Source organism: Mus caroli, unplaced genomic scaffold (assembly GCF_978045245.1).
Source record: "Mus caroli unplaced genomic scaffold, Mus_caroli_1 scaffold_7, whole genome shotgun sequence".
Lineage (NCBI taxonomy): Eukaryota > Metazoa > Chordata > Mammalia > Rodentia > Muridae > Mus > Mus caroli.
This window is the reverse complement of record NW_028227262.1, coordinates 30,045,961-30,056,072: the sequence shown is the minus strand read 5'-3', so window position 1 is coordinate 30,056,072 and position 10,112 is coordinate 30,045,961. Positions and strand designations below refer to the sequence as shown.

The window sequence follows — 10,112 nt, the reverse complement described above, 5'->3', positions numbered from 1 at the left end:
AGGTTTTCAATGTGTTTTTGGTATGTGTGAATGCTGCACTAGGATTATAAACTCGATGTTCTTGCTGTATGACATTTTGTTGACTTCCTCTAGATTTTTCTTAGTTTAGATCATCAAGAAACTTAGATCTCTGGATGGCGAGAACTGGTTCCTGAAAGTCATTCTCTGACTGCCATGTGTGCTGTGAGGCTGCATGCTGTTCTCATCAATCAATCAATCAATCAATCAATGCATCTTAAAAGTAATCACTGTTTAATAGTTTTTCCAGGTTTTATTCAGAGATGGCCAGTTGACCTTTTTTTCCCTTTCAAATGAGTCATACTTGCCTATTTCTGGTTTGTTTTGTGATTTCTTTGTTGCAAAATGAACAGTTGAATTTAAAAAACGTGATAGCTCTTTTCACTAAATTTTTCTTTGTGGGTAAAATGAGATGTCCGCATCCCCCACATTTCTTATTATTTGCTCTTCCATTGTGGGGTCTAGCTTGGTGACTTTTTTCCCCTGTTGTTTGTTTTTGTTTTGAAACAAGGTCTCTCTGTAGCTCAGGCTGACCTGAAATTCACTATGTAGGCCAGGCTGGCCTCAAACTCATAGTTACCTTACTGCCTCAGGCTCCCAGAGTACTGGGATTATAAGTCTATAAGGAAAAAAACATAAGGATCAGTATGCTTTGATGGGTATGATGGATAAACTTAGGCTTTCTTGCATCTTTTCTGAGACTAATCTTTCCTTGTTATGGGCAATCACCTTCTACTAATGTTCTCCAGCTATACAGCTGCTTTCAGATGCATCAGTCTTTAATGTCTAGTTTCTGAAAGGAGGAAAAAGGAAAAGAGAATGGAAACAGGTACTGGCCCTTTAAATCTAGGGACTCACTTCAGCTGGACTGGGAAATGGCTTTCAAGGATGGGGCAACAATAAGGACTTTCTGCTCCTGTGACTAGACACAGAAATCTGCTGGTTACAGATCTCTGAGGTTTGGGAAGAGTTGCTTTTGCGTCTACTCTGGGCCTCACAGGCTCCATGCCAGCTGCTCTGGATGAGGATTCAGATCCTGGGCTGGGCAGGGCTGGGCAGGGCTGGGCTAAAAGCTGAACTAGCCAAAGGAAGTAAATTGGCTGCTGAGGTATTCCTCTTTGGGGGTTTCAAGGTGTCAACAGACTCCAGAGGAGTCGCAGGGAGCCTGAGTCCAGTAGAAGAGTCATTCTCTAAGCAGGAGACAGGTTCCTGAGCCCTTCCCCTCTGGGACCCCCCCCCCCCCCCGCCCTCCAACTGTTCTGGTTCTCCCCCACCCCATGGGGATTATTCTGGAAGCTTTGTCTGAGGCAGTTCTAGTCCTAGTAACCACTGAACCTTGCATTTGATAGCTTGCAAAGCCTTGCACTGTATCTCCCCAGTGTCTTCCCTATTATACCCTCCACACACACACTTTATCCAAAATCAGTTATTTAGGGGGAGAGTGCTTCTAATTTCTGGGCTAACCATTTCATTTATCCTGTTCTGCCTCCTCATTCGCCTTTGGCCATTTTGGTTGGCCCTTTTATGGAAGGAAGAAATAAACGGTGAGATCAATGGTGGTCATGACGCTAGGGATTATGCTGGAGTCACAACCCCTATCCTCCCTGCCCCTTCCCCTGCCCCTTTGAAGGATCCAATACAAGTGAAATATTGAGAGTTAAATCTCTTTCCGTGACCTGTAGGGAACCGGAGAAAAGGACAGGTGTGGAAGGAGGGAAGATACTGATTAAACCAAGATCGACATTGTTAAGAAATTTATTTGCAATTCTTTTTTGCGTTTTTGTTTGTTTTTTAAATAACATCATTCCTTAGATAAAAATGCAATCTTACAGGAATATACAGTAGCGTCTCACACAGAGATGGACCCTGAAGCTCTCCTGGAAGGGTTTCCCTTCTAGTTTCCCTGGCCTTGCTCGAGGGGGGAGAAGGCGCAGCAGGCAGGGCCTTTGACGACATGAGTATTTGATTACAAACTGTACAACAATATTTACAACAGTCAGACTGTGGTGTCGTGGAGCCTGGAGGGGCAGGTGTGGGATGGGCAGGTGTGTATGAGTGGTCTAGAGGCCTGTTCATCTTTCCATGCCTCTCTGGGAACAGGCATGGCACATGACAGGTTTTCTTGGGGACATAAAAGTGGACTGAGTACACAGATGGGGAGCGGCTTTATGTGACCCTTTTCACGGAGGGAAGTTTTCCTTAGTAACACTGGCAGGCTGAAGTAGGATTATAGTATTTCTGAGAGCAGCAGACATTGCAGCACTCACTCCGGGGCTCTGCCATCCATTTTTCAAAGACTCCTCTTCCCACAGGTTGTTCTTAACTGCTGTGATCACAGAGATGTGTAAACCTCGCTGTTTCTCTGTCATCTGTGCTTTGCTCAGAGAAGTGGGCAAATAAAAACAAACAAACAAACAAACAAACAAAACCCAAATGTCCAAGCAGGGTAAGACAGATGGGTGCATGGTCTGGTAGGTGGATTTCAAGTCTGAGGGGGGGTGCAGCTGTGGATGTGTGTGGTGTGCAGAACAGAAAGGTGCCCACAGTTCAAGGGTCACCGTGATGCCTTCTAGGGGGCCCTTTGCAGGGACCACTTGCTTATAAACCATCTGTCCTTAATTACCAATGGTTTCTCCCTGCTTTTAACTTTGGTGTGTTTCTCCATGCTGGGAAATCCTAGGAGACACAGACTATCTCAAATAAGAGCTAAAGCACTTGCTTAGCATGCATAAAGCCCTTGGTTCAACCCCCAGGACCTGCACATTGTGCCCCCCCCAAAAAAAAAGAAAAAAGAAAAGAAACAACCCTCCAATTCCCTATGGCTTCTGCATTCCCAAGCTGTCTCTGTCACGAGCCTGCTGAATGATGCATGAGGGGATTTAAGGTGCCAAATTTGCAAGAATTGCCTCATTTATGCTGGAGCAAGTGGCATGCCACCTATTCTGTAAGCCTTGCCCCATCAAGTGGTTTCCATTCTGGGGGAATTGCAGGCCCTAGGATTTCCCATGAGGACGTGGGGTTTATACCTCTAAAGCAGTGAACATCTGAGATAGTTTGGTTCTGGTGATATGACATCTCACATCTGCACCAAGTTTTACCTGGCCTTGTCTTCCTGATTGCTAGTGGAGACCTAAGAGAAAAGTAATAGAAAGATCTCAGTTCAGACTTTACTCACAGCACTGAATTGATTTGCAATGCTTGATCTGTTCAGCTCCATTCTCCAACTCCCTTCCCGAGATGGCTTAACAGGTCTTCCTAACACACCAGGAAGACCAGGCTCTTTCTCACATACTATGTGGATCAAACTTCTTAAGACGGTTGGAGGAAAAGAGTGGGTTTAAGAGTGGCAGCATTTCCTCAGTGTAGATGAAGAACACGGGCACTATTTCTACCTGTGGAAACTGTTCTAGTTTCTTCCACGTGTCGCTCTTCAAAGGTGCCCAGTGCTTTTCTGTTCTAATGGGACATCAGCTATAAATGTACTGGGTCACATTCACAGGTGTTCTGGGACACACAGCCACAGATTAAACAGGTTGAACATGCTGACCACAGCCCTCCCCTTCTGTAGGAAAAAAAATCACTATGTGGCCATCACCTCCAGCACTTAATACCTGTGTGTATATGGGGGGTGGGGACATTCAACTGACTTCCTAACAAGGTGACAATATGGCACATAAAACAAACAAACAAACAAACAAATAAACAAAAACATTGTGAGAATCTCCAGTGAGTTCCTTTCACCTCTGTTCCCTTCACTGGGTTTTAAGAGGAAGAAGAGGAGGAGAGAAGGAGGAGGACAGGTAAAAGAGAGGAAGAAGTAGAGAAGAAAGGGATGAGCAGGTAGATGAGAAGGAAGAGGAGGGAGAGGGGAGGAGGGGGAATGGGGGAGGAAGGGGGAGGGGGAGGAATGATGAAATGTTCAAGGAGGGATGGTGCCTTTTACTGACATCATAGGTAGGGTGGTTTTCCCTTCACAGCTTCCAGGATATGTTTCCCCAAGGCACCTGCTGTAGAACATGGACCTTAGCGAGTGAGAGCCAAGCTCCCTCAACTACTTCTCCATTGGCAAATTCTTTCGCAGACACAGTGGAGGGGCATCCCAGGGCCAGGCAAGGGCCACATTTCTCTAGCTAGGTTGATCTGGTTGGAAAAACACCTAGGGTAGGATTTTTTTCCCCATAATTTCCAAAGCAGAGTATGGAGCCGTCAGCCTTTGCCAAGGCTGGCAATAGGGTGACCACACAGAAGAGCTTTCCATACAGTGAGATGACCGGTGGTGGTGGTGGGGGGTGGGGTTTAAGGCTTGACCTTTCCTCACTCCCCACCCCTCTAGTTCTCTTGCTGCTGACACCTGTTTCAGAGCTGGGGCTTGTTGAAGAACAGAATTGGTCAGGACACTTAATATCAACTTCCCTGGGCTTGGAGTAGCTCTTTTGAAATTCAGACACTCCTTCCATAGCTCCTTGCTCAATGTTTTTCTAGCTGATGATTGAGGACATTTCAATCACTCAGGGAGAGAGGTGCCATCCTTCTCCTTGGAGATGTCTGAAAACTGGTATGATAAGGCTAAAAACCCTGATTGCCAGAGAGTTTACTTCGTACTTGACCTAGATCCTTGTTCTCTAGGCCCAAATTTAGGAGCAGTAGGGGTTTGTCACCTGGCCTCTATTCACCAGCCATGTTCTTTCTACTGATTTCTTGACTGTTCCAGGAATGTGCTGACTTTGGCAAAGAAAGGGCTGTCTACTGTGTTCAGTTGGACTTCTCCAGAGCTCTGGATGGTTGAGAAGTGTGAGAAAGGAACGTAGACCTTCTCTTCATACAAGTTCCAGAATTTGGAACCAAGGCACCAGAGGAGAGTAAAAGACACAGTTGGGCCTTGGGTTCCGAGTCAGATTAAGAAGATGGGAACCCCAACTAATAGAAAAAAATGTTTATGACTCAAACAAGGCCTAGGAAAATCTCTCTCTTTTTCATTTGAAGATACGAACAACCTAGGACCAGGCAGAAAGGGACTTAACTGGACTTGTCTGTTACTTGGACTGTGTCATGGACACACACACATACACACACACACACACACCAAGATCATAAACAAAAGAGACAGAGATAGTCATAGGACAGATAAAAACACACGATCTACACTCCTTCGTGCCCCTTTGGTCCCCAGCTGCAGGCTAATTCCGCTGCCATCCAGAAACTGTCAGGATTGCAGAAGGTTTGATAATTATGTTCAAAACAGTCGTTGGGAAAATTCCATGTTGGGTGGAGAGTTGATAATCTAGTGTAGATGTTCACTGGCTTTCTTAGATGCTGTTCCCTACTGTCCTGATGACAGGTAGCATGTGTCAGCCTTATCCAGGTAATCATGAAGCCAAGTATGAAAGACTCTGTCCACTGAACCTTCTTTCCTTCTAGCAGCGAAGGGCAAGGGGTCCATTGTCCCTGTATGAGTGAAAGGCTACTTCACTTTCCTTGGCCACAAGGAGAAAGCAGTCTGTGGGTATGGCTGGTGAAAGGAGGGTGGGTTGAGCACGACACTGGGCAGAATTCTGGCGGGGGCTGCTGGGACTCAGCTTATAGCTTATGTCTTTGATCAATGGGATCTGGCAATGCAGATCAAATTGTTCAAAGGCAGCAGGAAGAGACTGAGTATGCAGGGTATGCATGCTTGTGTGTAGGATCAATGAGAATACCATATTTCCCTGGGGTGGGGGTGTTCAGATGCAAAGAAGGACCACACAGCCAGTCAATAGGGCTCCCTTTCTACCACTAAAGACTCATCAACACAGTCGCAGAACTTCGCAGAAACAAGACAAAGGACACCATCTAATTATCTCTAGAAGCCCTTATGGGTGCTACAAAGGCTGCATAAATGCTCGGTCAACCACACATGGAAATCCAAGGAGAAAGGCTGTTTCTAGACTCCGCTTAACCTGTGAACATTCACAAGAGCAGACTCATTGCCACGGAGGAACATCCTTGCTGGAATTTCGAGCAGATTCTCACATGATCTCTATAAAAGGCTGGTAGGTCACTGGGACTGGAAGATACTCCGTAGGCAAATTCTGAGTGAATGGTTGAGTCTTATTTTCCTCAAAGCCCTTCCTTTTCAACCATTCTTATTAAGACACAATAGAAGGACCTAGCACTAATCATAAGGGTTGTTGAAGGCAGATACAGAGGATCCTAAGTGAAAGCCTCATGTGTCTGTTTCTTTCATCCCTGTGAGATCCTGGTGCTCCCACCCTGGTCACGATCCCATGCTTCTCTGCCTCCCTGCTTCAGGAGAAGGAAAGAATGAATAGTTTCTACAAGGGCTACAGTTCCATCTAGTGACTGCTCACCAGCTCCCAACTATGGCTGTCTGTGTTTGGGCTAATCATGGGTCAAAGGTGAGTCTATCCCACCACTGTCCCCGTCTGATGGTCACCTCATCCTCTCAGTTGAGATGTATGCTGTGGCAGTGCCTGGGAAAGCCAGCCACCTCTTCCCACGGGATGCTGGAACATTGGACAAGTATCCACAGAGAAGAGCAGAAGACAGCAGAAGACCTGGGTGGAACACGTCCTGACCTTGAAAAGCAAGATTCGGCATGGGCAAGCTTACCACTGGGTTTTGGAAATAACTGAGGGATATGGGAACAAAACACAAGATATGCAAAATGGCACCTCCCAGACCTGCCTGTGGGAAGCAGAGTGAGGACTTACACCGGGGACACCTTTGTTCACTTTGCAAATGAAAGAAAAACCATCTTTCCCCCAACCACATATAGAAGAAGCACTTAAGAGCTCAAAGGTAAAGCTTTTCACACTCCAAATACAAAATGGTTTACTTTACATGCAGCAAAATATACAAGAAGTGAATTTTAAAACAAACTTAAGTCATTATATTTGCTTGGCACAATTGCAATTCAGTTTTAAAAAAATATTTGAAAAATACTGAAACTGACCTGAATTCAAGTATAACAGTTTCTTCAACAGAAACATTATCAATGCAATAAAACATTACACAGAATATATCGAAGCAAAATGTCTTCTTGAGTTTTTCCCTTAAATTTCGTGGTTTTTTTTTTTAAAATAGAATTTTAATGCCGACACAACTCACAACCATATTTTAAAATGGATATTATTGCATTGCTTTTGCATATCTCGTGGGACAGAAAAATGCAGTTACCGATTCTCGTTTCAGAAGCAGAAGCAGAGACAGTGGTTTGTTCTTGCTTTCAAATAGCCCCAGATTTAGAACTCCCTGCAGTCAAACCCAAACGGGGATCTACAGACTTTTTTGCGGGGGTGGGGTGGGGTGCGCACATACCATGTGGGTGCACATACGCACATACTATGGACACACGTGTGACACAAAGATGCCCATATTTCTTCTCTCTTGAACCAGTCCATATGCCCAGCACAGAAAGGAGCCCAGCTCAATCGCCCAGTCGCACACCGCCTTATCTAACTGCCTGTTAGCCTGCTGATTGTGATGCTCAACCAAACCCAAAAGAAAGAAAAAAGTTGCTTTTACTTAAGGAAATTGGAACAAGTTACTGGGCATACACAGAGCAGGTAAAACCTCTCTCTGGTGATATTGAACCCTTGCTCCAATGTGGGGGTGGGGGTGGCCCGCACCATTTAAAGAATACAATAAAACCAAATCCGACTTAAATACGCAAATGCAAATGTGGAAACAGTGAAGTGAGGCCGCGCAGTTGTAACCGCTCTTCTTCCTCCCCTCCCCGTGGGAAAACACAACAAATAGTAATAAAGAAACCAAACCCCAGAAAGTCACAACATGCTGACAAGAACCATCAAACCATGAAACCCCGAGCACCAGGCAGCAGCCTGCGCCCCCTGGCCTGGCTAGCTGAGGGCGGGTGGTGCGGTCTGCACTGGCTCCTGCCACCTGCATCTCAGCTCCTTGCAGGGGAAGAGTCCCTGAAGGGACCATAGGGACCAGACCTGCACGGCTGGGAACCTCGCAGCCACCTCCCGGCTCCTACTGGGGGCGCTGACCCATTCCTGCCATAGATCCCTGGGGCCCTGCTCCATAGAGATGGCCAGGCTCAGACAGAACATGTGCAAATGACTGTTTATACAAGCAAGGGAAAACACCCTTTTGCTCAGGGGTGGGGGTGGGGTCCTTTGGGCGGTGCTGCCGCGGGAAGGTGCTGGAGCCCCCGCACCACGGCCTTGGCCTTCTCCCCTGAAAAGCCGACTCCGTACACCGCCCAGCTCTGAGGCTTATCCCGACAGCAGTGAATGAAGACGCTGTTCCGGTTACCTCCAGGTCACGAGAACAGTGAGGCACTTCTGAAACGAACCCATTAGGAACATTGAAACGAATAAAAAAACCACCCGCGTCTCGCCAGCCCTGCGGACTACAGGTTGCTGACGTAGGACCTGCTGTCCGCGAGCGCCTCCTCGCTCCGGCCTCGCCCCAGGGCATATGCGCAGCTCTCGTCCTCTGGGACCACAGCCCTGTCCTGCCCCGGGTCCCTGCAGTTCACAAAAGGTAAGAGGGTGCCGTTGGGGCTCTGCTGGGCGCCCCCACTGAGGATGTTGTCTGCGGCGTTCTCCATCTCCTCTATTGTCATGTCGCAGGCGTCAGCCAGCTCCTGGGTGGTGACCTTGATGAACTTGGGATCTTGAGCAAACTGTCCCAGTCCTTCTGAAATCAAGACCTGAACAGGAGAGGCAAGAAGACGGGAGAGGAGCGTGGTCACTGGAGTTCCAAGCTCCCTGGGAGGAAGTTGCGGGCTGCTGTTCAGGCAGCACCTCTGTGAATGTGCGAGTGCATGTGGGTATGTATGCACGCTGTGTATATGCGCGCATGTGTGCATGTGCCCATGAGAGTGCCTGTGTGCCGGGTGTGTGCATACATGTTTGTGTGTCTGTATTTGTGTGCTAAGAGAGACACTCACAGGAAAGTTGAGATGGAGTATGGACGGAACTGAAGGAAGTGGGCATGCACAGATCAGAGGAGAGGGTTTTAGGTTAGGGTCAACCACTATCACCAAATAAGGAGAAACTTGCAGAGGGGCTGTGGGCTCTGCTCTGCTTTTTCACAGGCAGATCTTAGTATGCCCCTTCTTTTCTTTCTTCTTTTGGCCCCCAAGACATCTTTCATGTTGCCCTATCTGTCCAAGAAGCCTTGACTTTGGTTTGGTTAAGCCCTGATCCCCCACCCCCCACCCCGCCAGCTATCTGCCTCAGGGTAAGGTGCACTCTTTGCTTTTGTTTGGGAGGGCTGCAGATGACCATCGTGTGTCCAACTGTCCTGCCAGCTTCATTAGTGACTAGTTAGAGGGAAGATTATTAAGTCTCTGAGCTGAGGGGTTGAGGAACATGGCGGAGTCACAGTGGTCTCCCCTGCTCACCCCTCGGGATTCTGTTTCTCCTCCTCTGCCTGCTTCTCTCTCTCTCCTTACCTTGCTTGGTCATCCTACAGACACCCTTCCTGTTCTGGCCACACTGTGCTCACACAGTGGGCGCTCATGAGAGCTGACATCATTCCTCCACCTACAGCTTCTGCGCCTAGAAAAAGTCTCAGATTTCTGAGACAAATAAAGGACATCCAAGCTCAAATGAAGAATTAGAATTTCAGAGCTGGAAAGGATCAGAGGTTACTCCACTCTTAGGTCCATTTGACCGCAGGATAGATGCAGCCTCTGCTTTGACATGTCCAGTGATGGAGACCGACTCTGTCACAGACCCCTACTGGGGAGAGCTCTGTTGCCAAGTCTTCCCTCCTCCAGTTCTCCTAGGAGATGGTTTTTAAGGACCACGCTCCTTAGGGTTTGTTACAGTTTGTTAATGGCTTCTAAATTGTGGTGCTAGGGCTACAGTTGATGTTCCTCAAAGGCAGAGAGGACTGTGGCACTAAGATATCTCTAAAGGAGGAACAGAAGCTCAGGAAGGAAAAAAGGTGTCACTTTGAACATGGCCACTGGTGCATTAGGATTGCCGGAAGCAATGAAAGTGCCAGTTTCCTCTGGCAAGCTTCCAAGGCTCGGGGATGTTCTCCTGAGCTGTCAGAGCTGAGCATAGCGAAGCGTGGCCCTCTTTGTAGGAGCAAGGGCCAGCAAATGTGACTGC

At 47.4% G+C, this 10,112-nt stretch overlaps 1 protein-coding gene across 15 annotated transcripts in view; it reads right to left on the bottom strand.

Moving 5' to 3' along the window:
* Positions 1-1,777: 1,777 nt before the first annotated feature.
* The window catches only part of Cacna1c (calcium voltage-gated channel subunit alpha1 C), a 623,917-nt gene continuing 615,582 nt past the window's right edge, over positions 1,778-10,112 (bottom strand). For all 15 annotated transcript variants that reach the window (XM_085840086.1, XM_085840073.1, XM_085840074.1 and 12 more), the window contains one exon: positions 1,778-8,698. In XM_085840086.1, coding sequence (XP_085696212.1) covers positions 8,396-8,698 — 303 coding nt within the window. In that variant the 3' untranslated portion in view covers positions 1,778-8,395. The remainder of the gene's footprint in view (positions 8,699-10,112) is intronic.